The sequence below is a fragment of the Scyliorhinus torazame genome, chromosome 8 (assembly GCF_047496885.1).
Source record: "Scyliorhinus torazame isolate Kashiwa2021f chromosome 8, sScyTor2.1, whole genome shotgun sequence".
In the NCBI taxonomy this organism is placed as follows: Eukaryota; Metazoa; Chordata; class Chondrichthyes; order Carcharhiniformes; family Scyliorhinidae; genus Scyliorhinus; species Scyliorhinus torazame.
In genome coordinates this window covers 222200164-222224984 of record NC_092714.1, presented here as the reverse complement: position 1 = coordinate 222224984, position 24821 = coordinate 222200164, and the positions used below count along the sequence as shown (strand labels likewise).

The 24821-nt window shown below is 46.9% G+C and overlaps 1 protein-coding gene across 3 annotated transcripts in view; it reads right to left on the bottom strand.

Annotated features, from left to right (window-relative positions):
- Positions 1–24821, bottom strand: part of jph2 (junctophilin 2) — a 184962-nt gene that overhangs the window by 13953 nt on the left and 146188 nt on the right. For all 3 annotated transcript variants that reach the window (XM_072514811.1, XM_072514812.1, XM_072514810.1), the window contains one exon: positions 21748–21866. In XM_072514811.1, coding sequence (XP_072370912.1) covers positions 21748–21866 — 119 coding nt within the window. The remainder of the gene's footprint in view (positions 1–21747; positions 21867–24821) is intronic.

Genomic DNA, 24821 nt, shown 5'->3' with positions numbered 1-24821 from the left:
CCTAGACATAGTGGCAGAGCACAGTGGGCCAAGCAAATAGAGGTTCACTGAGAGTGCACTGGTGTGTAGAATGGGGGGAGGGGGATGGTTGTGAAAGGGAGGCACAGCATCATCAGTGGCTCCACCAGTATGTCATCCTGCTGATTTGCTACGTTGTAGAGGGCACAGCAGACCACCACAAAGCGGGCGACTCTCCAGGGAGTGTGCTGCAGTGCACCACCAGAGCAGTTGATGCATTGGAACCGCATTTTAATCAGTCCAATGCACCGCCCAATGATAGCCCAGGTGGCCACATGGGCAGACAATCAGTTATAGCTTCCAGGCACTTACCCTCTGGTCCTCCATGGCTTCCCCCGCCAACCCCCACATCCCCTGACAACCCTCAGGGTACCATCTAACGTGCCCTGCACAAAACCCCTCAGCTGCAATGGGAGCCCCCAGGCACCAGACCCAGATCCTCTACCCCGGACACCCATTGGCAACATTACCTGGACTGGGCACTGGTCCCTTTCCCAGACCATACACCCACCTTCTGGTTGCGGGGATGTCCCTAGCTGAGGCCCAGCTCTTGGGTGTTTGGATGTTGCCTTCTGCCTCTGTGGTATTGAAGCCTCTGTTGTTCAGGCAAGATGTCCAGGCCTCACGGTCTGACTGGGATGCAAGGCAGTCACTCTCACCTGCGACGTGGCATATCTACCCACGGGAATCCACTTGGGGGCTGTGAAGTGCTCACATTATTATGATTCCATATTGGCAATAGCCTCCAGCTTTGTGCCCAGAGGCCACCAGTGTCAGTGGGGGTTATGGATGGTCAGTGGGATAGATAGGCATGGGCCTGACCTGCCCCCGTTACGGGTACAGAAGATCCGGGGGGCAATAACGCATCCGCGGGTGCTGGCAGTCCAGCTCGCCCGCCTGAGGCCGTTCCCCCCCCCCCCCACCCCACTCCCTCTGGTGTCTCTTCACCCCCAACCCCGAGCACAAGGTCAGCAATGGCTACTCTTCTCCTCAGATCCCCACAGCAGCCATTCTGCAGTTTCACGTTTTTAAAAAGGTGTACTAATCGGCTCCTGCTTGACCACTTGCTGGGGAGGCGGTTAGATCACGGGAGCCATTAGATCGGGGGGGAAAGAATTCCCATTAATGGTATGGAGATTGACTTCAATTGATGTTTATTGGTTTCTCGCCATGCCAGAATCCTCATCTCGCCAATGGGAGAGGGCCAGTTAGATCTGATCGGTGCCCGCCATGGTTCCCGATTTTGGCCCCTCGCGATCTAACGGCCGCATTGCGCTCTATTTTTATTTCAGGCTTCTGCGTTCGGTGGTATTTTGCGTTTATCTCCATTCATCACTTCAATGGTTCAGAAATTCATATGGTCCTTTCACACATCTTCCTTGACAACATTGGAGCCGTGATGTGAAACCATGTTTTACATCAAAAAATGATTTTTGGATTTACTGACTGGAAACACAATTGCTTCTTTTAAATCAAAGGAGACAACTTGTCTGAAAAGCCACACCAGGTACAATGGCCTTTAAAGAGATGAATGGGGGGGGAATCTCCTATCCCATTAGTAAAGTGTTCAATCACCTTGGCACTCAACTAGGCAGACACATACCTTGAGGCATAATCACTTGGACAATGGGATCCTGGTTAAGAGAAGATTTTCCAGTTATGATCAAATCAAGGTAACCAGAATACACCAGCTGTGAACATTTTTGGGTCAGTTGCAAGGAAATGTTATGTAGCCATGAAAAGGTCTCAAATGAACACTCTGCGCTTCAGCACTTGTTTTTTTCTCCAGAACTAGACAAGCAACTAAGACGCTGAAGGAACAAGACCCTGAATGGGTTCTTTCTTTCTCTCTCTCTTTCTCTCCCCATTCTCCATCCAACTTGCAAACATTGAACTCTGTCTGCTGACCTTGACGACCCAGGTGCCACAGATAGAAATTTTAACAAACACTTCAACCCAAACTGCAAACTGCAGGAGAACAGGTAAATTGTCTGGCTATAGCTTTTAACCACCTTGAAGTCGAAAGCCCATCAAGTGGGAACACCACAACCTGGACATTCCCCACCAAACCACTTACCATCCTGACTTGGAAATGTATCACCGTTCCTTCACTGCCGCTGGATCAAAATCGTGGAACTCCCTCCCTAACAGCACTGTGGGTGCACCTACACCTCAGGGTTTAGAGCAGTTCAAGGCAGCTCACCGCCACCTTCTCTAGGGTAACTAGGGATGGACATTAAATGTTGGCCTAGCCAGCGATGCCCACACTCTATAATGAATAGAAGTGAAGGCAGCAAGACCATCAAGTTCATTCTGAAGCCAGCCAAGTCAATCAACCTTCAAGAGCCTTAAACCCCTTCAACTTTACTAAACTCTAAATTACTTAATCTATTTTGTCCACTCTGAAATCTGTGCATGTTTGTGTGTGTATGCACATTTGTGTATCTGTGTTTGTGTGTGTGTGTGTAAATCAGAGACTTAAAAAAATATTTTTTACTTACACTGGGTTAAGTAAAAAATAACTATCCGCTTTACCGTAAAAAAAAATTCAGAAAACCTGTCTGATCGGGTGTATTTCTCCCGTTCATCCACTGACAGGATAAATGATGGGCGGCGGGAGATCCAAAAATTGGTTTCACAGCAGTGTGAAATTACAACAGGACTTAGTTCCACATAGGACAATTCTTACCATCGTGTCTTTTTGGTCAGAGCACATAAAGATGCTAAGTGAATGGGTAAGAACATGGCAAATGGAATAAGCTTGAAGTTATCCACTTCAGTAGAAAAAACAGAAAGGCAGGGTGCGAAATTCTCCGTTCCTGAGACTAAGTGTGAACTTGAAAGACAGCAAAACTGGCGCGTCATCTGGACCGATTCAGCAACCGTTGAGAGGCTAGCACCGGTGCCACGAGGAGCACAATCAATTCCAATGGGAAATGGGATTCTCGATTAACACTCAGGAGGCTGACAAGCTGCAGCCGCATATACACACTTCACTCCCCACACACACTCAGCCAACAAGATGGCACTGGTTGTGCTGGAGCACGTCCATACAGCTGATTGGCTGGGCCCAGAGGGCACCTAGGGGATTGCCCTGGGACACCCATATGACCCATGGCGCTTAGTTCACAATGGTCAGTCAGCGGCGTGCGCAGCTGCATGGCTGCCTTGCAGGCTGCGGCAATGGTGTTCCATGCCTGTTTACCCTGACCCCACTGCCCACCTCCTGGCCACGCCCCACTCCACTCCCCGGCCAGCGGCGCAACTGTTAGCAAACGATGGCGATGTTGGACACTTTCCGTACCCGCTCTCTCCCTCAGCAGCCATGGCACCGGTTTCACGATTTTTAAAAGCACAAGTGAACATTGCTGCCGAGAATTCCCCCTAGTGGAGGCGGAGAATCACGGAGGCAATGGAGAATACGGGGTCAGGTCTGCTAATGATATGCCAAAGATGTTTACTTTACGTGTATTCTGGAACGCATTGATGCCACTGTTGAGGCATTGGAGAATTGCGATTTGGCGTGAAACCACCGCCTGCCACAATTTTGGCATCAAAACCTACTCTCCGCCCAATCGTGTTTCCCAATTCCGATGTCAACCAACAGAGAATCCCACCCACGGCATTTCTTAAATGGTGAGGTCTTGGTAAATGGTAATGTTCAAAGTGACGTAGATTTCCTTGTTCATGAATCACTAAAAGCTGGCATGCGGATAAAGCAACCAATTTGGAAGGCAAATGGTATGTTGGCCTTCATCGTAAGTGGATTTGCGTACAGGACTAAATATATTGTGCTGCAATTGTATAGAGCCTTGGTGAGACTGCACCTGGAGTATTGTGTACAGTTTTGGTATCCTTAGCTAAGGAAGGATCTACGTGCCATGGATGGAGTGCAACGGAGGGTCACCTGACTAATCCCCGAGATGGCAGGATTGTTTTATGAGGAGAGTTGAAGGAAACTGGGCCTGTATTCACTGGAGTTTCGAAGAATGAGAGGTGATCTCATTGGTATTTACGAAATTATTATAGGCGTGATCTTTTTAACAAAAATCTGTTGTGGTCAAAGGTAGAGAAAAGAGGAGAGCTATTTGACTCCTCACCTGATCATGTTGTGACTCTTCTGAAGAATGTACATTCAATTAATGAAGTAAAAAATAATGAATCCTAGAGTTAGCATAGAATGATACCATTTAGTCCATATTGTCTATTCTGGTGTATTTAAGCAATCCAAAAGTGAATACAGCGCGTGATTTTCTTTTCTCCATAGCCGTGGACACGATTCTGCTTCAAATATTTATTTAATCTTCCCTTGAAAGGTGCAATGATTTGTGCCTCAAATGTTCCATGTCAAAACATCCCATAATACAAAAATCCTGCAGGTAAAGCAATCCTTCCCTCCTTACACTCTGCCTGTCCTATATGTGATTGCAGTCCCACACCAATTTCACTCAGAAGTAGCCTAATATGCCTATGAAATCATCTTCTCGGGGAAACTAGGGACTGCTAATAAATGTCCACCCTCCCAGTAATGCCCACACTGCCAAAGCTTATTTTTAAATATCACTGGTGGTTAGTTGTTATTAAATTTCCTGAGTGAGGTATCACGTGATATGAGCATGGGAGCGGCTTCATTTTCACGAGCTCAAACTCTGCTCATCTTTCAATCTGTCTTTTCATCTTTATGCACATTTGTTTTTGTCTTTTCTTGGTGTACATGGCACCTGCGATGTCTCGAGAATTGTTGGCTGACATTTCTGCATGATGGAGCCGAGACAGAATGTTTGAAACCTTACTTGTTCGTGGCGGCCAGGAGTTGGGGTTAGACCCTGCCTTTAGTGATGCAGTTGCTTTTGAGTGGACTCCCGCCCTGACCGTCCTGTGTGCATTGAAGGATGATGGCTACCAATAGAGATATTGGCCGGGATTTTCCCTTCTGGGGACCAAGTCCCCATGCCGGCGGGAAAACCTGCGTCAATCATTCCAGCATCAACAGCCCCGAAAGTTCGGAATTCTCCGTATTTTCAGGGGCTAGGTGGACGCCGGAGAGGTTGGTGCCGCTCCTGCCAGCGGCGAAGGACCGGCGTGATCTCGCGCATGCGCAGAACGGCCAACGTGATTCTGCGCATGTGCAGACCAGCCGGCACTGGGGGCACTTCTTTCTTCCACGCCGGACCCCGTGCAAAATGGCGGAGCCCTATAGGGGCCCGGCGCGGAAGAAAGATGTGCCCCCATGGCCAGGCCACCATGGGGCGCCCCCCCCAGGCCACCATGGGGTGCCCGCCCAACCCCCGGGGTCGGATCCCCCCGTGCCCACCCCGAGGACCACCCACGCATAATCACCTGCCAGGTCCCGCCGGTGCGTGAGTTGAGTGATTCATGCCAGCGGGACTGGCCAAAAATGGACGGCCACTCGGCCCATCGGGGCCCGGAGAATCACCGGGGGGGGGGGGGGCGCTGCCAACGGTCCCCGACCGGCGTGGCAGGAATCCCGCCCCCGCCCGAAAATCGGTGCCGGAGAATACTGCAGAAGGCAGCAGGGTGGGATTCACCCATTATTTTTTGTTGAAAGTCTTGGCTCTGCAGTGCAGGTCATCAGGGCCCAGTTACAAGGGTTTTGGGATGTATTTATGGAGGCGATGGAGGCACACAAAGAGGTTCTTGTGCTGGAGAGAGCACTATCCCTGGAGGCAGCCTGCCTGAATTCGTTGGAGCACATTTAATGCTGTTTTAGAGAGTTGGTTTGGCCTTCCGACCACTGGCCCTCTGTTGTCCTGTTCCAGATGTTGGCTGTGAGGGGTTGGAGGTGGCTGAACCGGTTGAGAATCGGAGCCTAGGTTGACGACCATCCGAGTTCTGGTGAGACGGCATGGTGGAAGTAATGATGTCCTCCTGTTCGATCATTGGAATTCTTGTGAGGATTGCTCATTGATCCTGATCCTGGCTCCATCCTTGATTTTTTTTTTGCTTTCTTTGTGTGCCAGTAAAGAGGTTTTCATCCTGATGACTGCCCTGCATCTCTGTTGTTATACTGGACTTTGCTCCTTGCTGATCATGTTACTGTGCTTGATGTTGTCAAAGGAGGAATCCTTTTTACAGGGAAGCATATAATGTGGGTCTTTTCACAGTAACTTCATTGAAGCCTTGAAGTGAATAATAAGCGATTATTATTATTAGATGGCCTTGAATTCGGGATTTGTGTACAATCTTCATTTTATATGTATAAAAGGAAGGTGAGCAAAGTGGAGGTGTGTGAGGGGTGGAAGGTTGGGGTTGGAAGGTCTGTTCTCGCTATGTTTGAGGAATGCCCACTCCCCTCAGTTAGAGCTAATTAGTTTTGCGGTTTTAAAAAACATCTTTCTTCTAATTTTGTTTTTTGAGCATCCGTGCTTTCATCCTTTTTGGGTTCAGGCAGACTGAATGTTACCCTGATGAAGACTGAAGACTGGGTTTATCTGACTCTTCCTTTCGGTTGAGTTAGTCTTTTCTCCAGATATGGGTCTCCCCCTTTGGCTGTTTTGCCCAATGAGCGGAGTCGGGTAACCCAGGTCTTTATTTCTCACTCCTTGCTCTTCTTGTGGTTCTCTATGGTAGACCCAGGTTCCGAGGTTTGAGGTCTGAGTTTTACTTAAATGTGTAGTGACTAGTCCTCTCTTTATAGTATTATAAAGAGCCGATTGAGAATCGAAGCTTAGGTTGACGACCATCCGTGTTCTGATGAGACGGCATGGTGGAGTTTGGCAGTGGATGGGTCGTTACATTACAAGACGGCTTGTAATTTACTGATGTTAAGATGTTAAGAGACCAGAATGCTAAAAATGTTCTTAAAGCATTTATTTGTGCAAGATAATTTAATGGTTGTCTGTTCTGTCCTGGGCCATGATAGGTGTTGGATTGTGTTGTGAGGTATCAAAGTAATGTAACTCCCCCATAGCACTGAGGTTATCATGGTTATTTTGATTCCTCTGTTGTTTTTCTTTGAAATGATGGGTCTGGTGTAACTCTATGTTGTTGACGATATCCTATTTTGGTGCAGACGGGTCTTGCAGGAAGGCTCAGAGGCTTTGAAAATCTGCAGTGTTAAAAACATGGTCAGAGTTCTTGAGGCTTCCTGACTTGTATCTTCGATGAACTGTTGGATCTGCTCATCAGCTGTCAGGCAGAGCAGTTCAAAGTGAGTGGACCTCTTCAAAGTTTTCACAGTTCAAAGACAAGGATGATGATTTTGATCAGAGAGCTGCCTAAAATCACCATGTCAAGAGTGATTAAACTCGGTTTGTTCTCACTAGAACGACGGAGGCTGAGGGGCGACCTGATAGAGGTCTACAAAATTACGAGGGGCATAGACAGAGTGGATTGTCAGAGACTTTTTCCCAGGGTAGAGGGGTCAATTACTAGGGGGCATAGGTTTAAGGTGCGAGGGACAAGGTTTAGAGGAGATGCACGAGGCAAGATTTTTACACAGAGGGTAGTGAATGCCTGGAACTCGCTGCCGGAGGAGGTCGTGGAAGCAGGATGGGAATAGGACAGGACCCCGGAAGTGTAGAAGATTTTAGTTTAGACGGGCAGCATGGTCGGCGCAGGCTTGGAGGGCCAAAGGGCGTGGTCCTATGCTGTACTTTTCTTTGTTCTTCGATATTTGTTCAGGTTTCCCAGGGCTAGAAGGGGCAGTCCATGCATGGGACCCCCATCCCGGGGAAGATTTCCAAGGTCATCCCTTGCCCTCGGTCTGAGGCCACCCAATCCCCTTGGGGGACGTTCTCTCTTCAGTCTGGCAATAACAGAGGGGCACATGGGCAATGGACTCATCCCCTTGAACCCCCCTCAAGGTCCAACGTGCCAGGCTGTCAATGATAGGGTGTATGTGCCGGGGGACAATGCACCGTTGTCAATGCCATGGGGTGGGGCCTCAAGGTGGAGGCCTGAGGAGGGGGAGTGAGGAGGGGGCCTGAAGGGAGGTGGTGAGGGGAGGTGTTGAGGGGAATCCAGTCACCCTCATGCATGCGTGGTGTGTGAGGGGGGCTGACCCGTTATTTCCGTGGTGGGGGGAGGATGCTCCTCTTTGGCGAGGGGTTGGGCTGCTCCCCTTGTCAGCATTTTCATTGTGGGGAGCCAGAGAGCCTGTCTTTGGACGCGGGGATTGGAGCGCCCATTAAAGGTGGCGCCCCAAGATCGATACGTGCAGGCTGGCTGGTGTGTTAGCCACCATGCATATGTTAGCTGAAGGTGAAAAAAATCCCACCTTTGCGACGCTCCTAGTGCCAAAGGAAACCATTCCAGTTTTTAAACCGGAGATTTGCTGCCATTGAAGATCTTCACTGCAATCAAAGGATGGAGGCTCCGCTTCTTGCGAAGAAGATCTCAAAGTAAGGGCCCTATTGGTCGAGAGAAGAGTCTACAACCACAGGAGACGACCATGTCAAATGATTGTGAACACGGTTATTTGAGCTGGATGTTGGAAAAGCATTTACATTATGGAAGTAAAGTAACATACTTCAGCATTCTGATGCTCGATATCAGTGAAGCCTTCATTTGCTCTGTGTAATGTAATAAAGCAGTTGTGTTTTTTAAATTTTCTTTTTTTTTCTGAGCTTCATTAAATCTTTATTAAATCTGATGCCTGTTTTCAATTTGTAATCCTAGTTATAAACTAAACTAACTCCATTTAGCAAAACAACAATTTGAGTGAGTCATCAGTTTATTCTCATGTAATTTGTAGATCAAAAGGACTAGAGGTGAATTGAGTGTTTTATAAAAGATAGAAAGTTTTACATGCTTACGTCACATTGTTACGGAAACTGTCCTTAGTGTTAGGTATGCATTTTGAAGCTCATCGAAGTGCCAAATATAACACCCAAGATTGCGAAAAGGCTGGTTCAGGGAGTGAGCAAGATGGAATCGATGGCTAGGAAATGGAAGTTGCGGTGGGGCCTGAAGCTTAGGTTGTCTTCCCAATATTTAATTGAAGGCAATTTCTGCTTAGCTGAGCAATTGAGATAACTAAGGAACAGAGAGAGTTTTTTTTTTTAAGTTGGTGCTGAGGTAGAACTGAGTGTCATCATTGTAGATGTGGAAACTGATGGTGAATAATTCAGGTGAATGACTTGTGTCAGCTTTTAACAAGACCCCAAAATATACATCAAAGCAAGATATTCTCTGCGAGCATGAAAAAATGTTATTCCTCAAATTAATTACTGTATATCTGTCACACATGTTACAAAGTGCCACTGTCATAAATGTTAAAGTTATGATTTATTCGTAGCTAATTTACAAACAGGGTATGAATGACAACACTCCCTCATAAAATATAAATTGATCTTTTTATTTTTATAATTTAATCCCAAATTCAATGTTTAAATGTTTCAGTGTTTAATAATAATTGATTGCATTAAAGAGGGATTAAGTATTCATCCATCATATCCTACAGCATTGACTACCCAAACTGTCATAATCCATAATCTTCATGAAATTATCTCTTCAATGTTTTCATCATCACAGCTGTCGGCAATTGGATTGTGCAATATGTTCCTTCACTGAAGCCATTGGAAATTCTTAACACAACTTGACGGCAATTTAACCAGTGGTATAAACTAGAATAAGTTTTCAAGTAGAGAGAATTTCTAATTCTGTAGTAAATTTGTGTGAAAATCAGCATTATCCTACAATCTGCTAGGTTGTTCTTTTAAATATATAATCTCAGGGTGGCACGGTGGCTAGCACTGCTAGCGCACAGCATCAGGGACCCAGGTTCAATTTCATTCTTTGGGTGACTGTGTGCACTTTGCACATTCTCCCCATCTCTACGTGGATTTCCTCCAGGTGTTCCGGTTTCCTCACACAGTCCAAAGATGTGCAGGTTAGGTGATTAGGACATGCTAAATTTCCATCAGTGTCCAAAGATGTGCAGTTTAGATGGAATGGCCATGGTCAATGCGTGGGGTTACGCAGATAGGGCGGGGAGAGTGGGCCTGGATAGTGTCTTTCAGAGGGTTGGTGCAGACTCGATTGGCCAAATGGCCTCATTCTGCATTATGAGGATTCTATGGAAGTTGTTGCTTGGGATATTAATTTCCTTGGTCAATAATGTAAATAAAAGTGGATGTATGGGTACCTCGGAGTAACACAATGCTAAAAATCACTATCCTGATTTAAACACTCACTCCCACTGCTGTCACACATTATCATGTTTAGTTGATTCCTCTAAAGTAAAATTTACAACTTATCAAAACTGAGGAAAGGAACGGAGGAAAGAATGTACTTGTTAAGGCCTTTTTAAACATCCATTGTAAATCATTTGTTTTTATTCATTCTTGAGGTACGAGTGTCATTGGCAAAGCCCACATTGATGGCCCAACCTTAATTTCCCTTCAGAATTATGGCCTGCACTAATGTCGAAGGGTTTTTATTGTTCCATAACTATACAACAAATTTATGGATTTGGTATATTTTATAAAAGGGTTACTATTTAAGGAAAACAATTTACCATAGGATTTTACTGAAAAGCATTCTGGGAGAAATCAGTGCAGTCACCACAACTTGGGAAGTTGATTCAGGGGAAGGACCTTTGCACTCAACAGGAGGAACAATGTTCGCCAGAGGGTGGTACTGAAAAGCATTTTGGGAGAAATCAGTGCAGTTACCACAACTTGGAAGAGATTGAGGATGGCTCACTGTCAAACAACGGAATAGCCCCAAACATTACATTACTGTAGTGTTTCCAACCCTCCTTTCTCCTCAAACCAAATAAAAAGTGAGACTTCAGGAGAGCACCAGACATGCGAGGCACAACATTCTGACTGTGGATTTAAGAAGGCAGCTGATTGGTGAGTAGGTCCTTGTGAGTGTTTTTATTTTATTAAAGTAATTTAATATTTAACAGAGAGCTAGTCATGACAGTTGTGGGACTTGGTGTTCCGCCTGCGACATGTGGTCAATCATGAATGCTGACAACATCCCCGACAATTACTTCTGCGGGAAGTGTATCCAACTGCACTTGCTGACTGAATGAAAAAATTGGTTTGAGCAGCAGCTGGAGGTACGAAGGTGCAACCAATTGATGGAAAGCTTCATAGATAGAAGCTATAGAGACGTAATCACACCCAAACTATAGGAAGAAAGGTGGGTGACCGCTAGATGGGGCAGGCAGTCAGTGCAGAAGTCTCCTTGGCTGTGCCCCTCTCTATGCCCTTTTGGATACTGATGAGGGGGATGGCCCATCAGGTGACAGCTGCAGCAGTACTCAGAGCAGTGGCACCATGGTTGGCCCTACTATACAGAGGAGGGGGGCAAAGCATAATTGAGCAATACTAATTGAGGATCAGGGGCAAAGATAAGCGCTTCTGTGGTCATGAAAGAGACTCCAGGATGGCATGTTGCCTCCCTGGTGCTAAGGTCATGGGTGTCTCTGAGCGGGTACAGGAGATCCTGAAACGGAAGGGCAAACAGGCAAATGTCATTGTCAACATTGGTACAAATGACATAGGCAGGAAGAGCAGCAAAGACATTACAGGGAGTTAGGTATAAGCTAAAAAGCAGGACCTCTAGGGTAGTCATTTCAGGATTACTCCTTGTGCTACGTGCTAGTGAGGCTAGGAACAGAGAGATACTATAGTTGAAGTCATGACTAAAGAGGCTGGTGTCGGGGGGAGGGCTTCAGATATGTGGGTCATTGGGATGTTTTTCAGGGAAGGTGGGACTTATAAAAGCAGGATGGGTTGCATCTAAACTGGAGCGCACCAAAACCCTGGTCGTGAGGTTTGCTAATGTGGTTCGGGAGGGTTTAAACTAGTATGGCAGGGAATGGGAACCACAGCAGCAGGCCAGCAAGTGTAGAAACTGGGGAAGAGCTTGAGACTAAGACAAATATAGCAAAGAGGGAGAGCATGCAGAGGGAAGTCGCTGATCACAGTGGATCTGGAGTGTGTTTGCTTCAACGTAAGAAGTGTCAGACGGATGAACCTAGAGCTTGGATTAATGTGGGGAATTATGATATTGTTGCTATTACAGAGACATTGTTGCTATTACAGAGACAGGGTTAAAGGGGGGACAGGACTGGCATCTTAACATTCTGGGATATCGATGTTTTAGACGAGACAGAGAGGGTAGCAGAAAGGGTGGGTGAATTGCATTACTGGTTAGGGAACATAACCCACCTGTGATGAGGAAGGATATCTTAGAGGGATCCTGCAGTGGGGCATTGTGAGTAAAGATCACGAATAGGAAGGGTGCAATCACAATGTTGGGATTGTACTATAGGCCTCCCAACAGCTCGCGGGATAAAGAGAAACATATATGTAGTCCGATTCTGGAAAGATGTGAAAATAGCAGGGTTGTTGTGATGGGTCCAAGACCGTGTTCACCCCTCTAACCTTCACTCTTCCTATCTCCCTGGCCGCCTCCCGTTTCCTGAGCTGGTGAGCTAACATCCTACTGGCCTTCTTCCCATATTCATACACTGCCCCTCTCGCCTTCCTCAACTGCCCCACCGCCTTCCCTGTGGATATCAGACCAAACTCCAGCTGCAGCTTCTGCCGCTCCTTCAACAACCCCGCCTCCAGGGTCTCGGAGTACCTCCTGTCCACCTGGAGAATCTCCCTAACCAGTCTGCCCATCTCTGCTCGCTCCACCTTCTCCCTATGAGCCCGTGGCAAAATCAGCTCACCCCTAACTACTGCCTTCAGTGCCTCCCATACCATTGCTGCCAAAACCTCCCCTGTGTCGTTTATCTCCACATACCCCTGGATAGCCTCCCTCACCCGCACACACACCTCCTCATCCGCTAACAGTCCTACGTCCAATCTCCATTACGGGCACTGACCCCCCTCCTTGCTCATCCGTAAATCCACCCAGTGTGGGGCATGATCTGACACAACAATCACCGAATACGCGACATCTACCACCCCACCGGGAAAGCCCTGTCCAAAACGGGAAAAATCAATCCGGGAGTACACTTTGTGCACGTGGGAAAAAAAAGAAAGAAAAATCCTTTGCTCTTGGTGGTCCAAACCTCCACGGATCTACCCCCCCCTTCCCCATCTGTTCCATAAACCCCTTTAGCTCCTTTGCTGCAGCTGGCACCCTCCCTGTCTTCGAACTCGACCGATCCAACCTCGGATCTGTAACCGTATTAAGGACCCCCTCCATAATCAGCCTATGTGAGTCCAGGTCCGGCACCCGCCTCATAAACTCTGCGTCATCCCAGTTCAGTGCATAGATATTCACTAATACCACCAGCATCCCCTCAAGCTTCTCACTCACCCTAACGTACCTACCCCCCCCCCCCCCCCCGAGTCCGCCACTATGCCCCCTACCTCAAATGACACCCACTCATTGATCAAAATCACTAGCCCCCTAGTTTTATAGTCTAGCCCCGAATGAACTACCTGCCCAACCCACCCCTTCCTCAGCCTAGTCTGATACACCACCCTCAGGTGTGTCTCCTGTAGCATTGCCACGTCCGCCTTCAGCATGGTGGGCAGCGCGGTAGCACAGTGGTTAGCACAGTTGCGTCACAGCTCCAGGGTCCCAGGTTCGATTCCTGGCTTGGGTCACTGTCTGTGTGGATTTTGCACATTCTCCCAGTCTCTGCGTGGGTTTCCTCCGGGTTCTCCGATTTCCTCTCACAGTCCAAAGATGTGCTGGTTAGGTGGATTGGCCATGATAAATTGGTTAGGTGGGGTTACAGAGTTATCGGGATAGGGTGGAGGCATGGGGTTAAGCAGGGTGCTCTTTCCAAGGGGCGGTGCAGACTCAATGAACGTTTCCAGTGTTCATTAAGTTTTTGTGGATTAGTCCCATTCGAGTATTCTGTATTTTTGTTGTACATTGATAAAGAGAGAATAAAGGTTTAATAGTAGCATTTTACGGGAATCAAAGGCTTTGGAATTCATCAAGTCCTAATCTGCTGCTGAAAGTGCAAGTGGAGCAGGACAAGACTAAGCTCGAGATTGGCATGGGAGTGACCTCATCCCAAATCGTGGAATATGATCTTTAGCACAAAAGGGGTGCAGGCCATGCATGGAAAGAAAATCAAAACAGTACCTTGTTGTTTATCAGGTTGTAAGTTGTAAAAATAATTTTTCAAAACTCTTGAAATGTTCTGTTGCGGTTTTCCTAAAGACTTGCCACTGACAAACCTGCATCAGGCTTTTGCTGCCATATTGATAAAATAAATACACTTGCTTTATGTCTGCATATCTTCAATTGGCTCCAGTAATGATTAACCTGTCACTATATCTGGTCATTCTGCCCCTTTGAATAGTATGGGGTGGCACGGTAGCACAGTGGTTAGTACTGTTGCTTCACAACACCAGGGACCCGGGTTCAATTCCTGGCTTGGGTCACTGTCTGTGCGGAGTCTGCACATTCTCCCCTTGTCTGCATGGGTTTCCACCGGGTGCTCTGGTTTCCTCCTACAGTCCAAAGATGTGCAGATTAGGTGGATTGGCCATGCTAAATTGCCAGCAGTGTCCAAAAAGATTAGGCGGAGTTATTGGGTTACGGGGATAGGGTGGAGAAGGGTGCTCTTTCCAAGGACCTGTGCAGACTCGATGGGCCGAATGGCCTCCTTCTGCACTTTAGATTCTACGATGGAAGAGGAGAATAATTGCAAGAAACTTTAATTATGTTTGAGAGAAGAAGAGTAAATTAGAGGGAGCAAAGGAGAGGAAGAAGCGGGAAAGTGGAAAAGGAGCAAGAGCAAAGAAGGGAAAGAGGGAACAAGAGAGGAAAATATCGGAGGAAATAGAGAGGATGATGCTGGAGGTGGATGGGATTGGGTCAAACAGAAGCAAAGGGAAAGGGGAAAATGAAAGATGTTCTTGGTACGCAAATGTTTGCCTCAGTTCTGTTGGAGCGATTCAACTTTTTAAATGTTCTGTTTGGTTCATTTTGTAAACTGTGCTATGCTTCGGTTTTATTCTGCAGTGTTGAACACTTTTTGGGTTTTGTCGGCCATTTCAGTTTGATGTTCATGTCAGGGAGCATTTTGTTTTCTGGATTTTGCTCCAGTTACCCAAGGCTATCGTTTGCAATGTCACATTCTCTCAAGGTGAGCATGGCTTCCTTTAATCTCAGTCAAATGTTGGGACATTTTACTATCTTAAAGACACCTAACGCACAATTTAACTACAAAAAAGTTCAGTTTTGAGTGCGAATAGCGGGATGCCTGCAGCACCAAGAACGACACCACTATTGAACGGGACTCTGTATTTTCTTGGGGCTATGGCGAGGAATGCCCCGTCGAGGCTGCACTTACTTCACTTCCTGCACTGACGAGCTCAGCTCGTCAGTGCAGGAAGAGATTGGGGGGCCATTTTTAAATGCTACCCCAATCAATCTCTTGACCCCTCAGCTGCCCCATTGTGGTCTCCGGACACGCCCAATGCCCCAACTTACCTCTTAGGGTGTCATTGAGCCACCCTCACCCTACCTCTTAAGGGCAGGGCACCGCATGCCTGATCCCTGGCATGGGCAACCTGGCACCTGGGTACCTTGGCACTGCCAGTCTGGAACCCTGGCAGTGCCACTTCCAGAGTTCCCAGGTGGCACTGCCATACTGGCACCTTGGCAGTTCCACCCGGGCACCCTTGATGTCCGAGTGGCAACAAGAGTGCCAGAGTACCACCCTGCCCAGAGCCTGACCAACACGGGGCCTCCGATGGCCTGGGAGACTTCCCCAACCCCCGGTGCCATTGAGCCCAGTCCACGTTTATGTGGACCAGTGCCAACTGTGCCATGGAGAGGTCTCCCAGGCGCAGGCATTAGTTTATTAATCTGGATCTCGCCTAGCAAGGGCGAGATCCAGATCATGCCATCTCGGACTTGTGCAAAACTTAACGGCCTCGTCGTGTCACCGAGTTGGGTGTGAAAAGCAAATGGTTATTGTTTTATGTTTCTGTTCCAATTCAATCTATTCAGTTAATTTTTCGAATGGATGGTTTGCTTTTTTAGATTGTGTTCTTTTAGATTAAACTTTTGGATTTCCATTTCATGTTTTAAATAGCCCTGACACATAACATTGTGTCTCATATTATGTTCACAGCACTCTGCAGGTGCAATGCATTTGGAATATTGCCATCATGGACCATTTTAATAAAGAACAGATAAGTATAATGAGAGACTAACATTTTTAATAAACTAAATGTCAAGCATAAATTAAATATGAATTCTTCAGTCCATTTTAATAGATTTTAAGTTTGGGAGATGCGCTCATTAAAATAGACAGTAAATGGCAGTTTACAGCCAGAGAATTCCATTTTCAGCAAGTTGACAGCTGGTGTAATGGTAGCAGTTTAAAAAAAAATCCAGACTGGATAGTTCTAACATTGGCCACACAGTTTATTTATGACTGGCATGTAAGTAAATCCTGGACACGCAACCATCCTGACATGGAAATGTCTTCATGGGATTGAAAAGTGTCAGTATTAAGCTCCACTTGGTTTCACAAGGAACCTTAACTGTAAAATTGGATCTTGATTAATTTGGATTGTGTTCAGCCAATAAAAACAACCACAGTCCAAGATATTACTTCTTCTGAGGCCCCAGCCAAGGCCAAAAGACAAGTATAGCCAGAGAAACATTGAAAGTGATCCACTGGCTCTGGTTAGAGTTGAAGAGAGACTTATCTTATTTTTAGTTGCATTGCGCTGCTCAGAAATTCTGGCTAGTGGTTTCGGATGAAGGTTGCTGAAGCACTCTTATTGGCATGATGCCCCCATCTGCATATGCTAATGACCCAGCCGCTGCAACGTGCAGAAATCGATTTCACTCTGCCATTCGTCCGCTGGTGGGATGGTCCGAGTTAAACTTAAAGGCACAGGTTTAAAGTAATTGGCAAAGAAAGCAATAGCAATGTGATAAAAGGTTTTCATGCAGCAGGTGGTTGTGGGTCTGGAATGCTCTGCCTGAGAGTGTGGGAAGACAGGTTCAAATCAAAAGGGAAATAGACTGTTACCTGAAATGGAAGAATGTGCAGGGTTACAGGAAGGAGGCAGGGGAATGGAATTAGGTGAATTGCTCATTTGGAAAGCCGGTGCTGACATGATGATCTCTTTCTGCACTATAACAATTCTGTGATGTTGTGAATTGAAACCAGTTTTCTACTACTTTGTTGACTTAGAAACATAGAATGTAGGAGCAGGAGGAGGCCACTTGGTCCTTCGAGTCTGCTCAACCATTCATTTGAGCATAAGATGGAAACAGGAACTGTCAGGGATAGGCACAATTGAGATGTGGAACTTGTTCAAGGAGCAAATGCTGTGTGTCCTTGATATGTATGTCCCTGTCAGGCAGGGAGGAAATGGTCGAGTGAGGGAACCATGGTTTACAAAAGAGGTTGAATGTCTTGTCAAGAGGAAGAAGGGGGCTTATGTAAGGATGAGAGACCAAGGTTCAGTTTGGGCACCTGAGGAATACAAGATAGCTAGGAAGGAGCTCAAGAAAGGGCTTAGGAGAGCTAGGAAGGGGCATGAGAAGTCCTTGACGGGTAGAATCAAGGAAATAAAAGAATGACCAAGGTGAAGTTTGGGAAGGTCAAGGACAGCAGTGGGAACGTGTGCATGGAGTCTGAAGATATAGGAGAGGCCCTAAATGAATACTTTTCTTCAGTGTTCACAAAGAATAGGGGCCATGTTGTTGAGGAGGATAGTGCGATACAGGCTGGTAGGCTGGAGGAGGTAGATATTCGGAAGGAAGATGTGTTAGAAATTTTGAGAAGCCTGAGGATAGATAAGTCCCCTGGGCCTGATGGGATATATCCTAGTATTCTTTGGGAGGCGAGGGATGAGATTGCAGAGCCTTTGGCTTTGATCTTTATGTCCTCACTGTCTACAGGAATAGTCATGATGTGGAGATGCCGGCGTTAGACTGGGGTGAGCACAGTAAGATGTCTTACAACATCAGGTTAAGTCCAACAGGTTTGTTTCAAAGGAAGGAGCAGTGCTCCTGAAGAAGGAGCAGTGCTCCGAAAGCTAGTGTTTGAAACAAAGCTGTTGGACTTTAACCTGGTGTTGTAAGGCTTCTTACTGTACAGGAATAGTGACAGAATACTGGAGAGAGGTGAATGTTGTCCCCTTGTTCAAGAAAGGTAATAGGTATAACCCTGGGAATTATAGGCCGATTAGTCTCACTTCAGTCATCGGTAAATTATTGGAAAGGTCCTGAGGGATAGGATTTATGATCATTTGGAAAGATACAGCTTAATCCAGGATAGTCAGCACGGATTTGTGAGAGGTAAGTCTTGCCTCACAAGTTTGATTGTATTCTATGAGGAGGTAACTAAGTACATAGATGAAGATAGAGCACTTGATGTCGTATACATGGATTTTAGTAAGGCGTTTGATTAGGTGCCCCATGGTCGGCTCATGCAGAAAGTAAGGAGGTATGGCATAGAGGGAAATTTGGCCGATTGGATCAGTAACTGGCTATCACATAGAAGACAGAGGGTGTTGGTAGATGGTAAATATTCATCCTGGAGCCCAGTCACCAGCAGTGTACCACAGGGATCAGTGCTGGTTCCTCTACTATTTGTGATTTTTATCAATGACTTGGATGATGGAGTTGAAGGTTAGGTTAGTAGTAAATTTGCTGATGACACCAAGATTGGTGGCGTAGTGGATAATGTGGAGGGCTGTTGTAGGCTGCAAAGAGACATTGATAGGATGCAGAGTTGGGCTGAAAAGTGGCAATGGAGTTTAACCCTGATAAGTGTGAGGTGATTCATTTTGGGAGGACAAATTTGAATGCAGATTACATGGTTAACAGCAGGGTTCTGAAGAATGTGGAGGAGCAGAACGATCTTGGAGCTCATGTCCATAGATCTCTGAAAGTTTCCACCCATGTGGATAGAGCCGTGAAGAAAGCCTATAGTGTGTTAGCATTTATTAACGGGGGGATGGAGTTTAAGATCCGTGAGGTTATGCTGCAACTGTACAAGACCTTGATTAGACCACATTTGGAGTACTGTGTGCAGTTCTGGTCACCTCATTATAGGAAGGATGTGGAAGCATTGGAAAGGGTGCAAAGGAGATTTACCAGGATGCTGCCTGGATTGGTGGATGGGTCTAATGAGGAAAGGTTGAGAGAGCTAGGGCTTTTCTCATTGGAGCAAAGGAGGATGAGAGGTGACTTAACCGAGGTGTATAAGATGATGAGAGGGATAGATAGAGTGGACGTTCAGTGACTTTTTCCTCGGTTGGATGTAGCTGTTACAAAGGGGCATAACTAGAAGGTTCATGGTGGAATATATAGGAGGGATGTCAGAGGTAGGTTCTTTACTCAGAGAGTGCTTGGGGCATGGAAGCATGGAACGCACTCCCAGCTGTGCTAGTGGAGTCGGACACTTTAGGAACTTTCAAGCGGTTATTGGATAGGCATATGGAGTGCACTAGAATGATTGGGAGCAGGTTGATTTGATCTTAGTTTCAGATTAGTTCGGCACAACATCGTGGGCCGAAGGACCTGTACTGTGCTGTACAATTCTATGTTCTATTATCATCATGGCTGATCATCCAACTCAATAGCCTAATCCCACTTTCCCCCATATCTTTTGATCCCCTACACCCTAAGTGGCAAATCTAACTACTTCATGAAAACAAACAGGGCGGGATTCTCCGACCCCCTACGCCAGTCGGCGGCCGCTGGCAGCGCCCCCCCCCCCCCCCGGGCGATTCTCCGGCCCGCGTTGGGCAGAGTGGCCGCCCGTTTTCGGCCGGTCCCACCGGCGTATGTTACGACAGGTACTTACCGGCGGGACCTGGCTCCACGGGCGGCCTCCAGGGTCCTCGGGGGGCGCGGGAGGATCTGGCCCTGGGGGGTGCCCCCATGGTGGCGCCCCCATGGTGACCAGGCTCACGAATGGAGCCCTCTGATCCGCGGGTGGGCCTGTGCCGTGGGGCACTCTATTCCTCCGCGCCGGCCACTGTGACAGTCCGCGATGGCTGGCGTGGAGATGAACCTCCCTCTGCGCATGTGCTGGGATGACGCCAGCACACGCTGGCGCTCCCGTGAATGCGCTAATTCACGCCGGCCGGCGGAGGCCCTTCCGCGCCGGCCGGCGCAAACCACTCTGGCGCCGGCCTAGCCCCTGAAGGTGTGGAGGATTCTGCTCCCTCGGTGCGGCCCGACGCCAGAGTGGTTCACGCCACTCCTTCGCGCTGGAGTTGCCCGCCCCGCCGGTTTCTGAAGAATCCCGCCCACCATGTTTTGGCCTCAACCACTTCCTGTGGTAACTAATTCCACAGGCCAACCACACTCTGGGTGCAGAAATGTCTCATCTCGATCCTAAATGGTCTCCCTCGTATCTTCAGACTCTGACCCCTGGTTCTGGACATCCTTCCTGCACCTACCCTGTCTAGTCCTATTAGAATTTTATAGGTTTCTATGAGATCCCTCCTCATTCTTCTGAACTCCAACGAATATAATCCTAACTGATTCAATCCCTCCTCATACGTCAGGAATCAGTCTGGTAAACCTTCGCTGCACTCCCTCTAGAGCAATAAGAGCCTTCCTCAGATGAGGAGAGCAAAACTGCACACAATATTTCAGGTATGCATCACCAAGGCCATGTATGATTGCAGCAAGACATCCCTGCTCCTGTACTCGAATCCTCTCGCTATGAAGGCCAACATACCATTTGCCTTCTTTACCCCCTGCTGTACCTGCATGCTTACCTTCAGTGATTGTGTCATTGCACATTCCCCTCTCCAAATTTATGGCCAGTCAGATAATAGTCTGCCTCTCATTTTTGCTACCAAAGTGGATAACCGCACATTTATCCAAATTATACTGCATCTGCCATTCATTTGCCCACTCACTCAACGTGTCCAAATCTCACAGCTCATCCACCCACCCAAATTGCTTTAATCTGCAAATTTGGATAAATTACATTTTGTTTAAAATCATTAATATATATTGTGAACAGCTGAGGTCTGAGCACCTTCGCCCAGCGATTGGAGAATCCTGCTCGAGGTCAATGCATTTTTCCATTCTACGCGATTCACCCATGGCGGGGCAGGAGAACACAGCCCGAAGTGTTGCATCCACAAGATAAGTGTTGTCATTGCACTGCTTATGGGCCAGGAGGTCTTTTCTTCCCTCCTTGCACATAACTGGGCACCAACCTCGACCAGCCACCACCCCTGCTTCCCACAACCTGCTGTTGTCTTCTGCTTCCCAGAAGCTCTCCATCCTGACAGGCACCCTGTCAATTTGGCAGGCTGACATGCAGGAAATAAATCAAAACAAATCAAATCAAAGACTTTCTTTAGTTAACTTCTGCCAGTGTCTGGGAAACCCTTGCATCTAGGTTTCCTATCAGAAAATCCTTCCAGCCCCTACCATCCTGCAGAATCATTGACTTTATGAAGGCTTTTGGAAAATATAATTCAGAGGCAGGTAATTTTCATTCTAATCTAAATGTAAGTAATAAGTATGCTTTTTAATTCTAAACAGGATTCAGAAAGCCTGGATTTTCTCTTGTAATCTAATTGTTCATTCTGAGAACGCAGCTTGTTAAACAAATCAGATATTACATAAAACACTGCACGACTTATGGCGAAGATAAGAAGCCATGCAATGAGAATGAGCTATTCCACCCATTGAGCTCTAGCATATTAATCTGGTATTTGAGTTAATTTAACAGTTCCCTGATTTCCTATGGAAGAATCTACTTCTGTTTTCAGTTATTTTCTTATGTGCAGAATATCTTACAGCATTTTAAAATCTTAAAAATACCTGGCTGGTAAAAGGTTGGAGACAGCTCTCTGGCCATCAATCTCGCAATACTGGATTCATTGCTTGCAGCCTGTGAGGCTTGATCTGCTGCTTCAGCCTTTGTTTTTGCATGTGAAGATCTGAAAGGAAACAGTAAAGGTGCTTAGAAACTGAGATTTAATTATTTAAAGTACAGAATATAATTTAAAACATAAAATGCTATTCTTGACTAAATCACTGCCATTTTCAATATCATTGAATGGATGTCAAGAAGTTGACATTGTATCTCCATTATTCCATTCTAACTTTGTTTTTATTGACTTTCGTCTATTCTGGAGTGGAGCTCAGGTAACTCACTGCAACTTTTCCTTCTCACTGGTGATTTGAAGCCAGAAATTAAGAGGTTATCATGTGTGGAGTTGTAGGTCCAAACAAATATGATGCTAGTTCTAGGCACAGACCACTGGGAAAACATTGTAAAATCTATTTTGTTTTTGTAATAATAATATTGTGTGGCCCCAAGTTAAAATTACTGCCAACAGTTAACTTTCAGTAAGAGTGATTTAATGAACAAGCACAATTTTTCATAACGGTTCACATGTACATCAACACTTCCAAAGTTTTACTCTATTAAGCTATTTTTTAAAAATAATTTAGTTTAAAGGTTAAAAATACACCACACCTCGAGGCCACCAACATGTTAATTATTCTTTATTCCTCTTGGTACAGCTATTTTCACGAACAGAATTGCCTTAATTTGTTTTACATTTTTATTTTCCTAAGTTTTCAAATGACTTGTGAGGTTGGACAGGATTCTCCGCAGTCCGACGCCGAAATCATGTCCGGTGCCGGGGCGGAGAATCTACTTTCCCGCATGGAATCGGGACTGTCATAATATGCACCCATGCACATCATGAGATAAAAGCAGGCAGTGACAGACACCCAGGTGAGCCAATCAACATACAGAACAGAACACGACCAATCACCAGACAGAACACCAGAGGGGGGCTTCCAACTATAAAACACACGAGGCATCAGCACTCTGCCTCTTTCCACTGGTGACAACTTTAGTGACAGTCAGGGTGTACAAATCATTCAACACCTTCTACACCTGGATCAGAGCTAGCCTGGTCTAGATAGTTAATGTTAGTTTACTTATAGTAGAGAATCAACCCACAGTGCTTTGTTACTGAAGTTCAATAAATCGTATTGAACCAACGCCTACGCTTTGGTGTATGCTTGATCATTTCACTGCATCGTGTTGCAGTCGTGTTACCCCAGGGTGAATAACACAACAGGGACCAGCGCCGATTCCCCGCTTCTCCGGCCCCCGAAAAGTGGCGTTCCCGGGAAGTACGCTGCGTATTCACTACCTGCGGCCATTGCTGGAGGCCTGCCCCGCCATTCTCCACCCCCAACTGGCCGAAGTCCCGACACCGTGGATCTAATGTGGTCCTACCATTCGGGATACCCACATGGCGGCTGCGAACTCAGTCCGCGACCGCCACGGCCGGGGGCGGGCCAATCGGAGGGTGGGGAGGCCTCATACGGGACCGGGCTATTTTTGGGCAGGCGATCCGGGTCGGGCGCGCGGCCAATTGGGGGCATATTTAGGAGATACAGCTCTGTGATCGGAGTCCACCATTTAGCACGGCGCGGCCGCTGGAGGCCGCCACCGTGCGCATGCGTGGTCTCTGACCCGGAGGTGTGGGGGCCCGTATCTGCAGCTAAAGCTGCTAGATTCACGTTGGGTCCCTGCTAGCCCCCTCCAGGGCTATGCATATGGGGCCTTTTGACACTAGTTTTACTGTCGTGAAAGGCCACAGTTTTTACAACGGCGTGGGGGCATAGCCCCTGAAACGGAGAATCCAGCCTGTTATCTTTTTTGTAGCTCCAGTTGCAGAGTTGATGGAGAGAGCAATGGATTACTGTTCAATGGGTTTCAGTTCGTAATGCAGCATTAGCTGGCATCCAGAACTACTAATCTAAGGGTGGAGGCTTTTACAAGGACAGGTGTTGGATACTAGATGGAATTATTTTAATGGAATAAACTGGGCAAACGTGATGGGTGGAATCTTCCTGTCCCTCCAGCAGCAGAAAGCCTGGCGGGTGGGGAAATTAATTTGGTGGGATGCCAAAATTCATTATTCTGACAACGCAACAAACTTCAGTAACTAAGTTCTTGGGACTTTAAAGCGGGTCGAGCTTCCTGACGAACAGGAAGTGAAGCCCTTTTGCATGTATTAGCATGTCATGCATGTCCATCAAAAGGCCACATCACAGGATTTAGCTCCCCCTTCACGTTAAGCTACCCGCCAGTGTGAAATTAGAATATTCACATTTATTCACAGAATATAAGTGATCTATACCTGGCGAGCTTGACTTCTTCCACGACTTTGAAGTGTGAATAGATGCTTGTAACATCCCACATAGGAGCTACGGGGTGAGAATGCTTCTTTTCTCCGTGCTTCTTGTGGAGTAAGAACTGCTTCCCTAGGGATAGGATTTCTCAATTACCCAGTGTTGATAAGGTCAGCCAGTATGGCACTGACCAAGCAGGAACCCGCTTCGGCCTTCTCACAAGTCTCAACATCTCGACTCAGATGGGGCGCTGGTAGGCCAAGCTGAACAAAGGCTGGACACGGAACACAGGCTAGGGGGGGGGGGGGGGGGGGGGGGGGGGGGGGGGGGGAAAGAGTGGAGAAGAGGCTGAACAGAGGAGCCGGAGATTTAAAAGCGGGAGAGGAGCCTGAGATTTAAAAGCGGGAGAAGAGCCGGAGATTTAAAAGCGGGAGAGGAGCCGGAGATTTAAAGGTGCGGGAGAGGAGTCGGAGATTTAAAAGCACGGGAGAGGAGCAGGAGATTTAAAAGCGGGAGAGGAGCCAGAGATTTAAAAGTGGGAGAGTAGCCGGAGATTTAAAAGCGGGAGAGGAGCCGGAGATTTAAAAGCGCGGGAGAGGAGCCAACTCCTCTAACCTAAGGGGTTGAGTGAATATCAGGTAAGCTCTTTCTTTCTTTCTTTTTCTTGTTTTATCTGCAAGTTATCTAGAGGGGATGGTAGGGAAGGCAGTGCAATGTTCTTCCTGCAGAATGTT